The 22013-nt window shown below is 38.7% G+C and overlaps 2 protein-coding genes and 1 long non-coding RNA gene across 4 annotated transcripts; 1 reads left to right on the top strand and 2 right to left on the bottom strand.

Annotated features, from left to right (window-relative positions):
- Window positions 1–260: 260 nt before the first annotated feature.
- On the bottom strand, window positions 261–16908 carry LOC141898638 (PDZ domain-containing protein GIPC3-like). Its single transcript, XM_074784656.1, has 5 exons — window positions 15897–16908; window positions 6960–7329; window positions 5842–5948; window positions 3945–4026; window positions 261–3335 (listed from the first exon to the last, which is right to left on the bottom strand). The coding sequence occupies exons 1-5, from the start codon at window positions 16212–16214 to the stop codon at window positions 3145–3147; spliced, it is 1068 nt and encodes a 355-aa protein (XP_074640757.1). The 5' UTR covers window positions 16215–16908; the 3' UTR covers window positions 261–3144.
- On the top strand, window positions 16598–20305 carry LOC141898642 (uncharacterized). 2 transcript variants are annotated; one of them, XR_012618582.1, is made up of 6 exons: window positions 16632–16677; window positions 17054–17133; window positions 17814–17916; window positions 18634–18700; window positions 20011–20087; window positions 20173–20305. It is a non-coding gene; the product is annotated as an uncharacterized LOC141898642 (long non-coding RNA). The 2 variants fall into 2 exon arrangements; XR_012618581.1 differs by having other exon boundaries at window positions 16598–17133.
- On the bottom strand, window positions 17419–18988 carry LOC141898639 (uncharacterized). Its single transcript, XM_074784657.1, has 7 exons — window positions 18802–18988; window positions 18488–18678; window positions 18353–18394; window positions 18233–18274; window positions 18002–18054; window positions 17843–17909; window positions 17419–17761 (listed from the first exon to the last, which is right to left on the bottom strand). The coding sequence occupies exons 1-7, from the start codon at window positions 18965–18967 to the stop codon at window positions 17537–17539; spliced, it is 786 nt and encodes a 261-aa protein (XP_074640758.1). The 5' UTR covers window positions 18968–18988; the 3' UTR covers window positions 17419–17536.
- Window positions 20306–22013: the final 1708 nt, after the last annotated feature.

Below are 22013 nucleotides of genomic sequence, written 5' to 3'. Positions count from 1 at the left end.
ATTACATAGCACCTACATTTGAAATGATTTTCAAAAGATACTACCGGTACATTAATTGCTATTACTAGAAATTATTTTCATATCTCAAAAAAATTTTCATTGTCCCAACAACGATGTTAAGTTTATCGCCATTGATGAAATTTGTTCCTTCCAGCAGGGACCTCCCTAGATCTAGTTTCACGCTAAAGTTTATGCTTTAAACTGTTTGGTTTGAATTGTTGTCCTCGTTGAAAACCCGAAGTAGCAACTAAACAAAAAGATTTAAGGATAACTTTTTAATAAAGCTGGGCCTCGGTTACGGACACTAAGTGACCTTAAATGACCTAGCAGCGGGCTTATTACAAAAATTCGAATGTAAGCTTCATCTAAACATCAAATATGTTTGTACACCCGGTATCGCTCACACATACTTGTAACAAATCTAAAGGTCGAGTTTTCTTGGAGTCTAGGGCTGGCTAACTTGATATTTTCATTCAGAGTACAAATTCATCACAATGGGAGTAAGTTGACATAAAAAATAGTGGTAGTCGATTTAGAAACAAGTCCGATTTCAAGAGTATTATTGATTCTTTTTAGGGTACCATAATGAGAGTAGACTCTACCCGCAGTAGTACTTTACATCTGGTTGGAATGCGATTTAATCTGTAACAAGTTAACTCTGATAATAATTTCAATTAGATCGTAGGTTGACCATAACGTAACATCCGATTTAAAATTGCGACACATGTGCAGTTGGTTAGTTCAAATTTAAAATATTCCACGAATTGGTAAATTTCGTATATATGTATATAACCGAACTTGAAAACGCTATCTATCTGCCGACCAGATCGCGTTCGAAACATCCAAATACAAAGTAACATTTCGAAAGCAAAAAGCTCGATCACTGACAAAAGAATCACAATAAACATACAATTATAATTATAATCATAATCATAATAAATATATATGTATATGTATATATATAAATATCTTTTTATAAGTACTACATTTCGGTTTTAAAGACGACGGAATGCCTGATGGACAGTGCAGTAAATTATTGGACAGATTCATGTGGTGCGTATTGAAAACCAATGTTACGACGGCGGCCCAGAGGCGACCGTAACGCTCGGAAAAAGGTGGAATGTGATAAGTTTGAAAGACACAATTTTTTTACATGATAAGTGTATAATTTGCTAATATATGTACAGGTAAAGCCGCTCAATTCCGATGAGTTTAACGATAATCAGATAATCCATGGATTTTACAGGAATTGAAATTTAGATTGAACTTAGAAACCAGGGGCCAGTTTTACAGACTTGTATTACTTTTAACCCGGGGGCCAACTTAACAAATTTTTAATTTAGTTAGCCCCCGGCTTAAAGGTAATACCCGCCCAGAAAATCTGTGGAACTAATCAGTTAGCCTGTTGTATTACATACAGTGGATATCATTGAATAAATGAATTACGATTTCTTATTGGCTAAAGACGATATGAATTTCTGTTCACTATGCATTTCCCACAATGACTTCAAAGTAACAATTCTCATAAATCTGACATGAAGCATGGACGAATGGACCTTGATTTCTCATTAAACCTCTGCAGAGTGATACGGATTAAACAGCTTTACTGTGTGATAAATATAAAGATAAACACGAATGGAATGTTAATTTAAATTCGGATATTAAAAATACGGATTCCATTCCGCATTTTTGCATCCCACGCGTTTTACACATACGTGAATTACTTATAGACGCGTGCATATCCCTCCAATCGCAGAATTATTCGATTTCTACATAAATTAGTGCATCAAATTCAACAACAAATTTGTGCAAATCGCTCTTTTCCGAGACATACAAAGAGCCAAGCTAGCGATGGTATTCAATCAACTATTTTATAACCCCAGGGGCATGTTGCGCGGTTAGACCAGTCAAAGACCATTATTCTTAGTTCTATAGCCGATCTAACAACTTAAGACTAGTCTTAAGACCCAGTAGCTGGTTCCAAAGTCATGGCTCAGCCTTAAGACCAATCTACAACCGTCATTCTTAGTTCTATAGCCAACCTAACGGCTTAGGACTAGTCTTAAGATTCAGGGACTGGTGCCGATGTCATGGCTTAGACTTAAGACCAGTCTAAGACAGACCTTCTCGGTTCTATAGCCCATCTAACAACTTTAAAGAACAGTCTTAAGATTTAAGATCACTCGACTATGGAACCGGCCCCGGGATTTAGGACTTAGGTCACTACTACGCAAATCAGTCCCAATTACTAATTCATAAAATTATTTTACATTTACATTATCAACGTCCAAGAATTCTTAGTCACCAATTTCATTCATTTCCATGTGAAAACGTGTAGTGCTGCTCTTTCAAAAACAAAATTTGGACAACAGAATATAGAACCGCAGATGCACTAGCCGAATTTCATCACTGGATACAGGCTGGTATGTCCGACGTCCTGACGCTAAATCGGCACTCCCCTGAATTGAACTTGTTCTATACGTACAGTCAAGCATTCATTCCATTTTAACGCAATCAGATAAATACCAAAAACCAGACGTCGAGAAAGAGTATCTCATATGCATGTATTTATCCATTTGATATTCAGCACAGACCCAAATGAATTCCAGCGAAATTCGGCTAGTACGTCCAAGGCTGAAGACTTCCCGTTCATAGAAGTATTTCGTGCATGGTATAGCATTGTATATTTGGTATGCGCCATGTTCCTCCTGTAGGGCCACGTTTCTTTTATGTTCACGAAGCCAACAGAGTACAGAGCTACAATTTTCCAATACAGTAAACTATGGTTATACCACTTCATCGCATATACTAGGTGTAAGAATTCCATAGATATCTTACCTGGCCAAAAAAGAACAAACAGTACGGCAATATAGCCATAGTTTATGATTCAGTAGTGAACTCGCAATTCATTTCATTTCAAGACGGTTAAAGATGGTTTTAGATAGATTTCCCCCGATTTGGCAAGGTATATATATTATGGAACAGTGGACCTTGCGTCATTATTATCACATAATTATCGAATGGCCATTTTTCAATCATCGTTACTTTCTCTATTAACATCATAACTATCATTATTCAAGAACGTCCGATTCTTCATTCAGACGGAGGACGAGCGCGAGCGAAACGACAACTGAGAGCTGCGTGTTAAAACTGTTCGTTGAATTCGATCGCTTCGTCTTGAGCGGCTAGTCGGCCGCTTTTCGCATCGCCGATAGCGCCCCAGATGTCGAACACGATCTCGTCGGAGAAGCCGAACTCCGAGAAGTTGTTGTCCACCTCCAACGCGAATTGACTCGGATTATCCTTCGACTTGCCGATTTCCCATATACTTTGAGCTGAAATTAACAACAAGATCAGGTAACGATTTTTCGCAGTGGCCGAGCGGTTTAAACCATCACAGTATTCCGCGTAGTTCTACACTTCTTACATAAAAATCAGTTCATTTTCAATGCTTTTACACGTTTTGTTCACATCGCCAACAATCAGGAATTCTATCATTCCGATTGCCAGACTGCGAAATTGAAACAAGTGCATAAGAAGCAGGATCAGCTATGATAATGGCTGGCAGTGGCAATGATGGAAGGACCGGAACTAGGTGATGTCTCGTAGTCATCAGCGAACATGTTACCCTATAGCAGAATCTTAACCAAGAACTCGAACAGGTTCAGATCATAGTGGTGGCAGTGCTTCTCAGTCGATGGCTCTTCTAGAGTTTCTCAAAACTAGAAGCTTGCTAGCAAATAGTCCAGATTTGCAATTAAGCCAAAATAAACTTAGGCTGCTGCATTATATCTAAGGCCTCGACTATGCAACCAGTCTCTGCTTTTGCATTGCATCCCACTACAGCATTACAATCCAGATTCAGTTTTAATTCATTAATTCCGTCAAATTATTCCTTGCTATGAATATCATAAGAAACGATATCACACTCAGAAGTTACTTACCTAAAACACCGTCTGCAACACCCAGGTAGTTCTCTATCAGTTCATCAATCTTCTTAATTGCTGATTGTTCAGCTTTGTCAAACTATAAAAAAATATTTATATACCATGAAACATTTGATAAAGGAATAAAATATGCAGATGAAACATCAAAACCCATACAGAAAAGATAGCTGTCTCCATAAATTCCCCATATAGAATGATCAAATTCCCAAGTGAATTGTAGAAATGCAGTGAAGAAGATTTGTATGAAATCTAATATGAAAACAGAAGCTCATTTCAAATGGTTTAGACATCCTCATGGTAATTGATAAGAGGCACTATAGCTAAGTGGCTTGAGCCATTGGTAACTAGTGTTCATGGACTTGAATCCTGATGGCTGAAGTTGCTCTCACTCTGCCATCAAGTGGGGAAAAAGCTAGTGCTAATGCCCAGAGTGGTATTCCGATGTATTGACTTTATTAACAACGCCAAACCAACTTTCTGGTGCCCGGCATTTTTCATAACTCTAATTTCTGGCTGTACACAGTCTAGAAATATTTAAGACTCATTCAGCGTTTCAATTGATATTAATTTGTATTATGTTACAGAATACTGTTACATCCATAAACAAACCTTCAATGATTAGTTTACATATGAGGTTTAGGCCGAAAAGTCCAAAAATAACCCCATAAGTTGGCAATTTGAAATGTTTACTAATTATGGTGAATGTATGCGTGGAACGCAATGACCTTGAAAATCCTTAGGGCGAACTCTTTTATCAGATCGGAGAATCCGTTTGCCTCCAATCGTACTCTTTTATTGGTCACGTGACTTTTTGGAGTCTCCGAAACCTCCTTTCTGTCGAGGTGGTGTGATTCAGATTTTGTGTGGAGCCAACCGGAGATTTCGGACGGAGACTTCGGAGGTCATAAAAGAGTACGCCCTTACAATCATTAGACAATGTCATGGACTACAACTTTGCTATCGATTGTGATTACAAAAACATGCATATGTAGGCACCAATACAAATTGAAATATTTGATACATTTCAATTAATATCTAAATTTCCCCAGTGGTTTGAACAATACACTGCGAAGCCCCAATTCCATGCGAGATGAGTCCTACGGTTATGACAGTGCTAACTATTACTGAATATCAAGACTTTTATTATGCTCGATATTTACTTTGGCATTCTCTAGATACGAGAACTGATGAAACTAAGATGTCCACACTGTCTGTGTAACAATTGACTGGGAATGCGAAAACCTGCTTGATATGTTAAAGACCTCTTCCCAAAATACCCATCTCTTATTTCGAGATTCTACCAAAGAAAAGTGCCAAGATATAAAATGAATTTTCCTGTTCCACGAGGGCTAGCCATCTGATTGGCTCTAGAGTGATCAGACAATTTCGCATCTTCAAAATTTCCAATCAAAACTTCATTTTCAATCAAAAATCATTTTGCCAAAACAAAATTGACTAAAGGCCAGCCATATAGATACCAATCGGCCCAGCATTCAGGCAGCAGACACATCTAGGGCAGATACATACATAAACCAAATATCATACATCAAAGCATAATGAAAAGTCTCCAAAAATACCAGATTCTGCCAAGCGACTGATGGATAACAACAAGTGAACGTAATGGCCTGCTGGGGCTCCGCACAGTCCCTAAAAAGGAGGGTGATTCCTGAATATGACTATTAGGTTATAGTCGAAACGTTGGATCAATAAATTTATAGCTGAAAGGAAACTTTTCAGACTTTATCTTTCGTTATATTAGTATGGGATTCTCTATACATCGTCACAACATAGACATTGCGTTTCATCAATTGGTTAGGAGGGTGACTTTGGAGCAACAATCATGGTCCATAGCAGCAGAAACATCCTCTAGTGTCAGCGAATAATCGATACGTACCTCATTTTCCATACTTGCGCTACCATTTGCTCTCAGACGAATAGTGGCCTTTCCGGTTCCTAGATTCGGGGCACCTCTACGCTTTGAAGAAGGCGGCCCGATATATGCTGTTCAAAAGTAAAGAAGTCACGATCATTACAATCTATCACGAATGCATACTTAATTTTTCAAAGCGCAGCGGTCTCTCCACCCTCCCTCGGCAGGGATTTGAACCTGATGGCATCGTTCAACTAAGCCACAGTACGAAACCCTGCCACACTAGACCGAGTGCCTGGGTACAGGCGAAGGTTTACCGCACGAAAACTTGCAACACCAATCAGATTGCTAATTGCATAATCTGCTTCAGCAATTATGCTAATTGCATAATTGCTGAAGCAAATTTTTTACCTACCAGAGCAATAAATGGGAAAACCCAGGTTAAAATAAATCTGATTGGCGAATAATGACATTTCTAAGCTGTAGCTGCGCACTCGTGTGGCAGGGTTTCATACCGTGGCAGTCTTGATGCCATGTTTGAATCCCTGCCGGGGGAGACAGTGGTCTCTTGCCAATAAAGCACTGCCAATGATGTTCTCTCATAGAACTAGACCTCCAAAAATCGGAGTAATCAACTCAGTAATCATCGACTTTGTTTTATCCGATTGCCAAGACTTGGATATCCACGGAGCCATCCCTGACAGCTAAGTGCACGCAGAGGCTAGGTGAACGGTTGGTTGGTAGGTTTTTACGAACACACCAGATAAGTATACATTTTGAAAAAATCAATGAATCAAATGAATAAGAAAATCATCCCTATTTTCACAAAAAAAAGAAGAAATTAACCAGTGGATAACTGACATTGTGAAAATTAAAAATGTATGGTGACCGCAGTATTTATGCGATGGTTAACACTTTCAGTACATCTACAACGCAGTGCGGAGTATAAATCAGTGATGGACTTTGCTAGTACACTGCATTGTTTTATCTCTAATGAAAGATGGCAGCACCTACAGCAGTCAAACGTACCGAAATAGTAGTAACTAACGATACACTGCACCAAAATGTAGATGCACTAGATTGGCGTGCCTCGTATTCAACTCACTGGACAGGAATTTCTAAAAATTTTCAAAAACACTTACACAGTGAATTTTTCATCGGCTCGACGAGTCGAATAGTGAATGTTTCGCCCTTTTTGATATCCTTTAACATTTTCGCCACCGTGTAATGCCGGCAATTATTCACCTCTTTGTTGTTTATTTTTTCGATGTGATCGCCCTCGCAGATCAGATCGATCTTGTCCATAATACTGCCGGGCTTGATGCGTTTGATGAACGCGTACCCGTCGCCGTTGTCCGTGATCGTCAGGCCAAGCGCGTCCTCGGCCTTCGACACTTCGATCTCCTTCGCTTGTCCTTTCACATGCGCGAATATGAAATCGTCCAATGCAATCTGACCGCCGAGCAACTTATTCATATCCACTTTGTGTGTGTTTAACGTGCAAAACAATATCTGCAATGAACGAGAGAGAAATGTATGTTAATTAATATAGCCACAAGGCAGCTCGATAACAGTTCTTACAGGGTGGCCACTTTTATTTGACTTGCTTTCCCCTGATACGTTAATCGTTTTCCATGACTAATTGATCTACTAAGAATGCAATCAATTAAGACAATCAATCAATTGGAAATCTTTTTCACACACCATCTAGCAAGAAATCTCCCTGTGACTTTACCCTGATTTTTAGCTTTTTCACAAAATGCCTCGACTTTTTTAAACAAAAGATTATTCCCTGACTTTTCCTTGAATTCAAGGTAAGAAGCCACTCTGAGGCAACAAAATGGTTGAATGCGTTCATTAGATTTTGAGATGTCGATCTTTCTATAGGTGGCATATCCATGGCTTAAAATACCAATATGCAGAGGTTTATTCATGTTTGCAAGCAGATTAATCTTCATTGACATTCCGCGGTTCTTGGATTTCACAAAATGTGTGCCCGAAGGCATCATCAAGATTTCGTAACATTTTCTGTACTCCCCAGTCCCCCACAGTCGACCTCGGATGTTTGGTGCTCGCTAGAAAGCAGCTGTTTTTCAATAGTATTTTTTTGACGCCTTATAAAACGTTACCATTATGAAACCTAAACAATGTTAACCATTCAGCGTCATTTTACAAACGACAGCCGTAAATCGATGTGCAAAACGTCACAGGTCTATGTGTACACAAATAAGCTATCTGGCAAAATATTATTGACATAGATGTAGAATGGCTTCCTGTGATTATATAATGACCTATATTTGAACATCGAAATGTTATATTGCATTGAATATCATTAGAAGACGTATTGTAATAGTAAAGGATGTATGATTATATCAGAAGCGGCAGGCATAAATAGAAATGATAAGTAAATCGGATTATTCGGTTAAATGGCGGATATATACACGATTTGGAAGTCTGATATAAAAGTCAGACCCTGACGTGGGCATGCCGGTGGAATGACGAAGCTATCTACGATGTGTGTAGGGCCGGCGTGAATTTTATCAGCGGCTACGAGCGGTCAATATGAAAATGTGTAAACATATAATTTCAATATTCAAACGTTTCAGAAAATATGTTTGATATAAGGAGTATGCAGGTTTCGTGAGATTAGAAATTTATAATAGCATAGCTATCATATACGGCTCCGCGTCCTCTGATGGCATGTGTATTAGGTGACAATTCAATTCAATTCTTTATTGATCCTTATTACATTGAAATTTCGGGATAAAATTCCCAAATTCAATAAATACAAATTTTAAAATAAATTAATACACCATTCATATACGGCTCCGCGTCCTCTGATGGCATGTGTATTAGGTGACAATTCAATTCAATTCTTTATTGATCCTTATTACATTGAAATTTCGGGATAAAATTCCCAAATTCAATAAATACAAATTTTAAAATAAATTAATACAACATTCATGACACACGGGTAATTCATACAACATAAGCATGTTATTTTAAATGACAATGTCTACTTCAACCCACCCAGACTCAAGACTCTAGGATATCGAGTGACAGCCAAACCCCGGTGGCCAGGGCCGGCTGGCTAGGCCACACGATATGCTCGAAGTCATGATGAAGCAGACATCAGAAGAGCTCGTTCTTCAACCACGGAGGCAATGAATTTGCAGACCAGCTTAGAGGCATAAGTAAATGAAGTCGGTCGCAAGTTCGCGATCAATTATTGAGAATTTTCAATAAAAAATTTAAACCACTACTAGAGTCGAAGACCCGCTGTATCATCTACCCAATCGCCAAATCTCATCATTCCCCAAATTTCTTAAAACTTCGATTTCAAATTTGCAATTCCACATTAGCTTAGCCCAGAAATTATACATTTTTTTCGCAGGCGTCAAATAATTTTCTAAAATTAATTTTCTTGTTGGAAACGTCTGACCAATCAAAAAACGTGGTAGCAGTGTTCTCAATATGAGCCAGGTCCCAGGTCCCAGACCCGTCTGTCGTTTGTAAAGGACCCGCCTGTTTTTTCAAACCAGCTTTCATTTCCGGGACTGTGACATATTATGGGACCCTCCTGTTTTTCAAAGGGACCTGGCTTGCTAATTTCTTATTGAAAACACTGGGTAGTCGCTTGGTTTGACGCTTACTTTACCATGTTTTCACCCACGTTAGCCAGGAACTTAGTAACAGTTGTACACCGAATGTACACAACAGGAGAGTATGCTTACTTAATGCTGAATCACATGTGAATGCAACTCGCTCTGCAAACGAAGCATTCTGGCAAATTCGGCACCGCATAAGCTGCAATCACACACAGACAATTAGGCCCGCGCCAAATTGCCCCGGATAGGGCAAAGTCAACTTTGGCCCGTGCCTAATCAGAGAGCACCTTCACACGTAAACCAAGCACTCACTTGATACTAAACAATGTTTAAGTGAAGTGAGCCACTTACGGAACCAGTTGCAATTCACACGCAATAATTTTGACCTGTGACAAAGATTTGATCGGGCCTGCCTGGTCCGATGTTTTGGTCCAGCCGAACAGGCATGCGCCCAATTATGGCACGCATGTGAACAGTTGTTCCATGCCAAAAATGCTCGGATGTCTGGTTTCGAAGTTTTGGTCCAGCTAAACAGGCACGGGCCCAATGGGACACATGCGAATAGTTGTTCAGGGCCAAAATCGATCTCCTGCGAACGTGGCTATTAGTATGGTACATCCTAAGCCTGGAATCTTGCGCAAATGCCGCTACAGAAAACGGATGAATGATGCGATAGCAGCAAGTTCATGCACCAAGCCATTGCCCAACAAATCAATTTGTGATTCGACTGTAAACACTTATATTATCGATATTGGCTATTTGGTTGAACGATGACTTGAAAATCTATACTAAGAGAGCGAAGTCTAAACATAACCTCATAGTCTGATAACGCTTAGTAATGCATAGATAATGCATAGGCTATGTAATTGCCATATAGGCCTATTGAAGAACGCAGAAAGCATGAGGGAAAAAGCAAAGTTTACAAAAAAGATATTCATTGTATGGCCTCAATAAATTCTTTAAAGTTTGAATCATCTTAGTACTGGGCTTCGAACCGTACACTTAGGTAAATTAAGACAATTGGAAAACTGGGGCTGGGGATCGAGTTCAGAATTTCATTATTTGTACCTGGACCACGTAGAGTAGGACTACCTTATGGACCATGACTTCAAGTGTTCCCGGAGCAATTCTGTTTTGGTTATTAGTTTCTTAGGCAGTTCATGAGTATGAAGTAGTGAATGACGGGGAAGGTTGAAATTACCTTCAGGACTGAGCACCACTTATAGAAAAGCCTTAAGATTCTCTACTGACTATGTGTTAAGATTTCTATTTTTGAAGGCGGAGAGGTGGTAACTATTAAGACCGAATATGATCTCGTCAGATGCCCATCTAGTCAATTTGGCAGAATCGATAAACTTGAGAGCTGAGCTCCATCTCAGCTAGAGGCCTATTGAATTTGAGACCGAAATGAACATGTTCATTTTGAATTACGAGAACTTTTGTTCATATTTACTTGTATGGTTGCATAAAAACTGCCAAGACATGTGTTATCGAGAATTTAGGAAAAATAACGATTTGTCCATCCTTTTGATGCACAGGGTGACAAACATTGTCACTTTCTGCAATGACATGTTATCTACATACGCGTCATGAATAGTGTATCGGCTTTATCACACCTCTAGCCAATTGAAAAACCACTGCCAGCTGACCTACTCCGTAATACTACAGAATTGACAATTCAGATATATAAGCTGAGAGCAAGAAAACGGGTAGAGTCAAGATCACGGGTCTGGAATTAATCAAAACTTTCTACTATGTGGAAATGCGCCTTAAAAATCTATTCCTGCATATAGCCTGCATCATAAAGGATCAGAAAAAGCACTTCTCTGTAGTAGACGTGGGGGAATTGGGGGTTTGGCGTGCTATAGAAACTGTAGCCTGTGATGGAGTGACTGTCACCACAGAGAGTTGACCAGTTCCGAAGGAGCAAAGTCGACGAGCATGTTGTATTTTGTGAATCTAAACAGCATCTAACTTTATTATGTACAGTGTAGGTTACAGTATAGTACACATGGCGCGAAACAGCAACCAATCATTTAAGAGGAACATCAACAAATCATATAAGAGAACCAACACATGTCGTTCTCGACATAGCCAGGGTTTGTTTGGCAGGAGCTTTAGCCGTAGGCAATCCTGAACCCTAGATAGCGAGAACGGCGGGAGGGGGGGGTTGGGGCTAATGGCTACAGCAATGAAACCCAAGGAGTGCGAAGCCATGTTTCAGATTATTTTTTTAACAATCGAACTGATCACACTGTGCCTTGTACACAACTGATTTTGATTACGTATCTACAGAAACTCAATTTGAAGAATATTCACATACGAACTGGGTCAACTTCGGTTATCAGAGTTAGTCAAATACAGTCGAAATAAATGAAACCGAAAATCAGTTGGTCAGAACTATACAGAGTTAGTTATAAGTGGCAAAACCCTGAAAATGGTGAAACCCCCAAAGAAACAAAGGCCGATGGCTGCTCATGCCAGAGCAAGAGTGTCTCATTCGATTGCGTCAAAAGTTGGAAATTCGAAAAACCAGAAATCCATTTCAAATCAGAAAACTTATTATCTCTAGACTATGGTCCGAAAATAGCCGACCATGATTGAGCATGCCACAGTTGCTGTAGTTCGATGCTAGGTTCAAGATGGTCAACATTTGTGAAATGCATTATGAACGAACTATCATTATAATCATACAGTGCTTTCGGTTATCAGTTCCGACCACTAGTCGACTAGCTACGAAAACCGAAGTTCGCCCGGGACTTTAAAAACATGGCCGAAAAAGTTTTATATGGATGAACTCCATTAAAGACTAACGTTCACCAATAAATGCTAATAGGCCTAAATGGTATCAACAAGGCCAGTAAAAATGCATTTATTCGGAAGAGGCTGAAATACAAATCCTCATACATTTCAAATCAAACGACCATAAAGATAGCGGGTGGGGCGAGAGGGGCGAAGGGCAGGGTGGACGACGCCCGCAAAACGTTCTAATTAGGCAATCGCGATAATTAACGCGAAATCGACGTATCCGTCTGTACTCGGTGCATGCGTCGGTGCCGTACATCACCGCGGCAACATAAACTAGAGCGGTGTATCGAGGAGCTGTGCCACCACCGCGACGCGTGGCTTATTATAGGTGATGATGCGCGGTGTATCAGATCAAACCTTCAGGTACGACTACGGCTCTGCGCGGTGTCGATATAGACTAGTCAGGGTGTGGTCAGAAATCGAGGATGAATTGAGTCGCGCGCGTGTATGAGAGAGACGAAGAATATGATTAACATTCGTATATTCACGTCTTGTACAGGTGTTTTCGAAAGCCGCTTTGATTACACGATGGCCGCACGGACTCATAATCAGTCAGTAGTGGTCAACAAGATTATGGCTTGTATAAACATTTTCCGAACAACACCCTCTATGTGACTACATTATAACAATGATCCCCCCATAATAATCGGCCCATATCATGAAACTCAGCTTTATCTAATAGGGGCTGATCCTTGCCTACATTTGAAGGTCTTGTGACACATTCAATGGCATTTTTTCATAACTGAAAAGGCATATTAGTTATCAAGGGGTCGAACTTGAAAATTTGTAGATGGGTTAGATATACGTGAGAAATACAACAATTCATCAGTACGCCTGATGATGGCTAGTAGGTGAAACGTTGCTCATACTCATCTGCATTGTACAGCATTTTCAAAAGCGAAAATCTTTTCCTTATCCTATCGATTTCTAAAGCGAAGTTTAAATAAGAATCCGTGTGCAGAAGGACATTGAGTTAGTTTGTAAAAAAGAAAAACTCGCAGCAGTATCTGAGAATATCGTAAGAGACCCACAAGACTGCGTGTGGCCACGCCTGTCTAAATGAAATACATGTATCTCCTGACGAACTGAACGTTCTAATTTAGCCTAACACTATCTATGACTGACACTAGCTCTAAGCAGGCTTACAAGACTTCAGTAAGACCCTCGAAATTTTGAGTGTCCATTGAACTGAAGGGTTTTTTTTCAAAAAGGGCAAAATATTATTTTGTTGAAAAAGAAATAAAACATAAAAGGGCATTTTTTTATAAAAATGCACAATTTTGTTAGAAATCCCGCAGGCCTAATGGGTCAAAACGGCACTGCTTCTTTTCTCATTAATTACTCTTTAAAAATATTTGGCAACACCCTCAGATCTTGCTCCAGGATAAACCGCAGGCCTTAACGACAGGTGGATAGTACGAAGAAAGGTCTACCAGCTCACAGATAGGACTGACGGAGGAACCATTCCCAAAGCACCTACGTCTAGAACCTTGAATCGCTCCAACAATATATAGTCACTGCTTTTTATTGCTATATTTCGATCTAAATTTAACCGATCAATAAACATCCGCACACGTCAAACTTATGACGGTAGCGCCGAGACACATGTATCTAATACACAAGCATCTTGATGTGTTGTATATGAGTGTCATCTATTCCAAAATGAATTGTTGATTGTACGAGGGGCTGCATTCAGTTGGATTAAGGTACGGTTTTGACAGGCAAAACAGCATCAAGAAACCAAACACGAAGTTTCCATGCCACGGAAAATCTGAGTTGATGCTAAAACTCGCGGCCACTGTTCTCCGTGTTTATGGAATGATTTTCAGAAATTCAGACCCTATTTGTTGGATAGCTTCACATGATTGAGGGCAATTGAAACCAACAATCTGTTTACTTTGTCAATACAACTCTTTTTTACAACGTGATTTGAAGAACATAGGCTATCTCCACAGTCTGAAGAATATTCAGAAAGGACCATGGGGGTGAAGCTGAATGAGATGGTGAAGCTATTATTAGGCTTATGAAACATTGTTATTCTAGCTGAATCAACAAATCGAATTAGGTAGAAACTATTACGAATTTTCGTAATAATCAATATGAATACTTAATTTCAATGACAAAGGCTTCGTGGTTTTGATCAGCATTGTTACCATGGTAGTTAGCTAAAAGGCCCATTTTATAAACCAGCTTCTGCTGAATTGATGAAAACTGACACGTAAGGCCGATTCATGAAATTACACTCGATTTCGCACATGGTATGAATGAACCCCTGCCACAGAAGACAGTGCTCAATATGATTGATTCTCGGATATCTACTCATCGGATGAAACGACCTCGTGTCACAGAAGACTGGACCGGCAGTGGCAGCAAGGATTGATGAACCCTAGATAGTTCGCACACCACATTTTGCACATGGTTTTCTTCACGCTTTTTCACATTAAAATACCAATTCTACCGATTTTTCACGTTAACACATATTTTCCAAATGGTACAGTAACATAGGCGGTTAACTGATGTCGACAAACGGGACCATTATACTTTACAGTAACTGTCTGGGCTCAGGAAAAGGAGAAATCCTCATTAACCCATTAGCACTCGAACCACCTGAATCTGCCACCCATTACTCTAAAATCACCCGAATCCACTCCCTGGCTCTTTTCTTCGTCTACACGAGAACAGTTGCGGTGGGAGTTGCACCCATCAGCTTTGGATGAACTACATAATTTTGTACAGAAATAACCATCGTCCTATATGAAATTCCCAAGTATTTGTTAGGCTCTATGAAAATGACAGAACCGCATGCCAAATTCTATCCAAACCCGCAAGTGAAAGAACCCGGATATTTTTCTAAGATTTTGAGTAAAGAATCAGTGAAAGACACAAACTAACACAGGAACAAGTTTGCCTACAGCGTGAATTTCCTAAATTTCCGATTGCCAATTCCCATTCTCAAAATTCAAGGAGTTTTCTAGGACTTTTGGACACTTCACTCAAATCAAAGGGTAGGCCTATTCGACAAGGACCTTGAAAAATATTCTTTTAGATTGGGGTTTACAAGGAATCAAGGACCTGTAGGGACCCTGGAGTTTACTACAGAATAACAAACTTGTAATAGGCCTACATAGAAATCAACTGGCAATGAGCTATTAGTATTAGGCTACGTATGATAATGAGGATTTTTCGTGTGAATTTCCTGAGACGCAAATTCCTGAATGCCAATCAGGTTTAACACTATTTCACATTTATTTAAGTTAGGCTTATAGGTGGGCTGAGAGTAATATCTGGATCAATGGACGAAATTGGACTCATCTGGAGACAATGGATTGTAAAAGTAGTCTATAAGAGTCAATGGAATCAGACTTTCATGGTCCAGATTAGGCTTCATTGAAAGTGAAAGAAGACTGATCCGGACAAGAGGGTTTCTACTTGCAGTCATATCAACAGTCTATGGAAACAGGCTTAAAGAGTACGGCAGTTCATACCAAAAGTTCTACCACTTTTACTGCATGGAATGGATGAATACATGATTGATAATGAATAGGCTATTATTAGGCCAACTACACCATTTATATTTGTCAATGAATCAAATTAAAGAAATACATATTTTTCCAAGAAACAAACAAGGAAGTAAACCTGTTCATCGGCATGGAGTATGCTTACCATTTTCACATCGATTCCGTAACATTCAGAAATCTTCAAATAGAGTTCTTTAACATTTGTGAATCCGCTAATAATACCGGTCGGACTGCCCTGCGCCAATTGGCAGTGGAACTGGAATTTTGGCCTTGCCTTGTTCATGTCGCCTTCTGCTGCTGCTCCTGTCGCGGCTGCTGATGATGCAGACCCATTAGCGTGTTGCTGTTGTTGTTGCTGGTGATTTTGGGGTGTGGTGCCATATTCGCCGTCCATCATAGACGGCGGTTGTTCCTGAAGCGGCGAATCTTTCTTCTTGCCCTTCCTCTTTCCGAATAACGACATTCTTAACAAACTACTCGACCACGAGAGGTTCCTAAGTCGGTAAATTCTATCGAAATCGCGCCAGAAAACGATTTTATTTGTCAAAATCGCAAAAGGTTGAAAGCCTGTTTTGGTCGATGGCTAGTGACGTCATCAAGATCGCCTTTTTGTTACTCCCACAGCTAAACAACTCACTTTTAACGGTTAACCGCTGAATTTGAATTTTCTGTCAAGTGTATTCTTGCTGGCTGTTGATTAAAAGATTGTGAATCATGTTTTCCGAACGTGTTAAGCTTGTCTCCGGACCAGTTGGTGGGAATATTGGTTTGAAAAAAGAGGTAGATTGCAAGATTATAAAAAACTCACTGGGTAACACTGGTGAACGCCGCGAGGATCGTAGGGTAACTCCACGTAATTTCGGAAGGTATTTTCGGATGCGCTGTTTTGACGGATGATTTTCGACATGAACAAATGCCGTTGGAAGGTGGATATTTTTACAGCCTGATATTTCTGCTTCCAAATATTACTCCAGAATCGATTTGAAATATATCCATTAAAATAACTTACCAGTATGAGACATTTATAGAGACAACATAATTTCGGAAGCCCGGGTTACGTAATTTCGGAAATAGTCAACATAAATTCGGAAATGCATATATTCGTTATTTTTGTGTATGCGTTCTATGAAACTAGGCTAGAACGTATTTGGGTTATACTAATTGCTTCTACAGGGGTGGCAGCATTTAGTAACAGCTGGTTAGATCAGAAACATCTAGGGACAAGACACCATTTGGGTTCGAATCCCATAAATATTTTTTTTATCCGAGTGGAATTTCCAGCAATTGTATGAATTTCTACAGCCTACTAGATGGTGGATATGGTAATCCCAATTCACCAAGATAAAAGGAAGACCGTTAGAAATGCAGCAACCGTCGAGAAGGTACATGTAATAAACTGATTAACTAACATGTAATGTAGGCCTAAAAGGCGTAACAGAAAGTAATAAATTTTTATTGCACTATTTATAAACATTTTTAAGACTAGATGAGTAACAAAAAGAGTAACAAAAAACAAACATACATAGGCCTACATATATACACATACATACATACATAAATACATACACACATACATAAATACTTGGTAAATACATACATACATACACACATACATAAATATATACATAAATACTTGGTAACTACATACACGCATACATAAATACATACACACATACATAAATACATACACACATACATAGATACACGCACACGCACACACGTATATACAATACAATAGCAATACAACTTTAAGGCCTCTCTACGTAACAAAACGTAGTAAGCCTATTACATGCAAGCGAACAAATCGCAAGTCTTTGAAAATTCATCAACTTGAAATGCCATCTGCATCCTCGTATTTACCACCTCAGGCGGTTTCAAGTTGTTCAGTACATTCTCAACGGGATGCTCTTCGATAATATCCACATCGGGCCAAACGAATAAATTTTTCTTGCAGTGTTGTTCAAGAAACTGAACGGATATTACTTCTCCGAAGTCCAATATCTCTAGAATCTGCAAGCAGTTAAACATAACAATCACAGGAGAATTGTATTTTTCCTTTCAGATAAAATAATTCAGCCGATTAATACATACCACTCCAAAGTATAAGTGCTTCCTGCGCTTCTCACCTTCCTGATAAAGGGCAATATATGAACCTTCACTACAAAGTAAGTACCCCGGTACAAATAAATTATTCATCACTAGTGACTAGATATTTATATTTTATATTTAGAAGCGCAGCAAGTTATTTACCTTATGTTGATTTCGTAAACCATGTTGACACCACTTGTCTCAGGCACAGGATCCTGAAATTCAGAATTACACATTATAGCCATTCTCAATATGAAATTTTAATTAAACGGTTTAATTTTTGTTCAATAAACTTATATATAATTTTAGCCTACCGGTTACCGGGTACCTCAGTTACTCATATTACAAATAAACTGACGAAAGTGAACACATATAACATATTTTTTTACTCACATGAACTACGGCTAATTTTTCCTTGTCTGGTCTTGATGGAGCCTGAACAATAAAGGAATACAAAGTATGAATATTATTTTCATTAAATTTGCTCATTTCAAGAGATCTTTTTCAACTTACAGGATTAATGGAGCAAGTTCCATTTTGTGGTCTTGTTGAAGCCTGCAAGAGTTTTTATTAATTATTGAATTAATTTCTTTATGATGTGTGTTTTTCACCGTTTGATATGAATCGTAGAACTGTTCTTAAACTTACCGTTGTCAAACATTTCTTTTTCCTTCTTTCTAGTTTTTCCTTTTCTTTTTGTTCTTTCAACTTCTGTTTTGAAACCGCATTTGCATATGCATCATCCGCAGTTAGAATGAAATAACGCTTATCATCGCGTTTTCTTTTCTTTTCAGTTGGCATCAGTACGGGATAATCCAGCACATCATTGTCGGGATCAGCTAAGTACATCAAAATTAATCAGTAAGTATATGCAATTTGTTTGTAATTATATATTATTTATACTGCATATTTACATGGCGAATAAGTATTATCATTATTTTAAAAATGATCTTAACTCTTACCTGGGGATGAGTTATTTTCGATCGGGAAGCTATCGATAACTTCAGCTGATGATTTAGTTTTCAAAATTTTCCATGCTGAATACAGTGCATCATTAGTCAAGTCACAGCCTTCGGTGTATCGTTCTTCAAATTTTTTCTTCATTTCCGAGGAAATGGCTGATTCCATTGCCTTTAAGGCAATGGAATGACCATCGATAGTTATAGGCAGTGTCTACAAAATAATATGGTCAACCACTGATTGAGAAGATTATAAAACAATTCACAAATTAAAATATCTCATCCATTTGAAATCATCAATAAAATCTGCAATTATCATTTTGAAAAGGATATATTGTGCTTGGACTTGAGAGACTGAAAAAATCAATGATCATGAAAAAGGTTAGAAACTGTAACACACAATGCAACAAACACTCGAACAGGTCATTAGTCCAAAAACAATCTAAACAAATTAAATTAATCATAAAAAAGTTGAAGTGAAATTAAATCACTATTCACACCTCACGAAATGGTTTTTCAACTGTTGTCAATACATTAGATGCAGATTCCTAAGTAAAAAGTAATGTGAAGAAAATTTTTTTTTTTCATCTTTACATTTGATAATATATATGGAACTAGGTTCTCTTAGATATATTTTAGATTTTTGTGCAAGTTTTACGAGAAAAATACCTTCGATAATCCTGAAAATGGATCTTGCATCGTTTCAATTGTAGGATCTGATACCTATAACCCATTATAAAAAAAAACATGTAGGTACAGTTAACCTCAATTAAGGGCAATACGGGTTACTTATTATTCAGTAACTCACCACATCAGCAACTCTTGTGCTTGATGGTAAAAAAGCTTCCTTGGGAATGATCTCGGGATTGAATGGAAAAAGACCACATGCTCGAAAACCATTTATAAGGTTCTCCGGGGTTATACTGAGCCATGTTGGTCTGAAGATCTCAAAGAAACAACTTTTGTTCACTATACGTCCCGGATTTTCGTTATGAAAATTCAAACATAGGCGATTCCATGATGCTTTCAATGTCTTAAAGCATGATCTTCAAAGAAAGTGAAACATTAATTAGTCAGTTGAGGTCTAATTTCATTGGAAGATGTATTCTTTAATAAAATCTGTAAGAAGTGTGTTTACCGATCTAAAGGTTGCAACCAATGTGAGGTATGTTCTGGTAATTCTAACAGTGTTACTCCATTTTCTCTTGCCAGCTCGACCAATTCAAGAAAATTGTGGCTGTTATGTCCATCGGATATCAAAATCTGTGGACGAGCCGCTCCAATAGCAGGTAAAAAATTTTTCTTAAACCAAATCGTTGCAATTCCCTGTTGAAATCATGAATACATGAAATTTGACAATGCTTTTCACTTCAGGAGCCTGATTCAAAATGTGACTGACAACTAATTACCTGTTTCGTCCAACCACTCTCCGATACAGAAACTGTCGTACCTGCCGGTGCGTTCATTGTGTCAACTGAGAGTAATGATGCTGCCGTCTTGCCCTTAAAAATAACGTTAGGGGCCAGCATCTGCCCAGCAGCATTTCCACATGCCATGATCGTAACTGTTTCGCGATTGCCGCTGATTCGAGATTGAACATACTTGCTCCCTTTTCTGTAAATAAGAGTTTTGAAAATAAAATTTTCATCGTTATAACGTTCATTCCTAAATCTGTTGTTTTATGACTGTGGTATTGAGTTTCTGTATCTGGATGATTGCTGATAGTCGGAAATTAAAAATACTTCAACAACTCATTAGAATATTGCTGGGCTTAATAACTTGGGTTTGATAAGGGCTATTTATAGACCAACAGTTGAAGTATTTAAATGATAGGCTAATTTAGTTCAAAGCCTACCGTGCAACAATTTTTCCGGGGACATGAGAAAACTGAACGCCAGTTTCATCGAGATTCCAAATATGCATCGGTTGAGCATTTAGCAATACTTTTGTGGCCGATCTAAAGAACATTCCAACCTTCTTAACATTCATGCACTGATGTCGGATTGCCGCAGTGCCCTCTGGCTTTCGGAGTGCAACAGTGGGGTTTCTAGTTTTAAAGCCAGCCCAGAACTGGTCACTCGGGATAATCTAAAAGTAAAATATATATACCAGTATTAATTATAAGGGATAAACAACAACCTTTTAGTGAAAATCGTTGGCCTACCTGTTTAAATGGTGTCCCCCTTTTTAAGGCGAGATCACCCGCATATTTCAATAGATTTCCCTTTGAAAAACCGTAACCGAGGTCTGCACGGTTTTTCGCGAAATCCGCAAGTTTTGATTCATCTGCCTCAGACAGATTCGTCGGTCGACCTAGTTTCCTTCCTGCAGGAATTTTCCCACTTATTCGGTCATGTAATGTTGATTTTGGTACGCCAAAGTTTTTTGCTGCCGATAATATTGACATCCCATTCTGAACAGCCTCAACAGCTTCACCCATTTGCACTTCTGTCCAACGCCGATACACTTTTGACATACTTAAAAATAAAAAACATTGTAAATATCATGTTGATTATAAAAATAATAATAAAATGAATTCATTTTCTTTTATAAATAAGCCTTAATTATTTTCCTTAGTAAATATCATCACATGTTATTAGTTACAACCTGATCTCAGAATGGCATTTTCATAATTTAGGCCTACTGATAACTGTGTTATGGAGACTAGGTTATAGGCCTAGGCTCTGGGGCTAAAATGATGAATCAATTTGCATTTGTTTTCAGTATGCACTCTTTTGTGACAGTTATCTCAGAAAAAGGCCTGTTTGATGATAGACTACCGAGAAAACACACACAAATACCATCTATACATAAATTCGGAACTTCCGAAATTACGTGAACGAGCCAGAATAACCGGGTATACGATATCCGAAATTATGTGTAGGCGAGCGAGTTTCTAAAAATCGCTGATATTTCATCAATGACCGTATTCCAATAGCGAATGAATGTTTATAAACAAACTTTTTACTTCCTAGAACTTCTTAGTAGTGTTTACATAACAGCTGGCCGCGAAATGCCGTAAAAATGGGGCAATCAATAATGTACTTACATGACCGATTTTTATCTCCTGCTTCGCTGGTTTCGTGTGCCGGGAAGAAATGCGTACTACGTCATCAAAACGGCGCGGATTTCCGTGGAATTCCCAGGAAATACCAACCTACCTCCCCTTTTTCAAATTTAAGCTCGTCCGAATAGGTATTCCCTCTACGCGACTG

This window comes from Tubulanus polymorphus, chromosome 2, assembly GCF_964204645.1.
Source record: "Tubulanus polymorphus chromosome 2, tnTubPoly1.2, whole genome shotgun sequence".
Classification (NCBI taxonomy): Eukaryota; Metazoa; Nemertea; class Palaeonemertea; order Tubulaniformes; family Tubulanidae; genus Tubulanus; species Tubulanus polymorphus.
The sequence above is the reverse complement of the archived record's forward strand: the minus strand, read 5'-3'. Positions and strand labels throughout refer to the sequence as shown.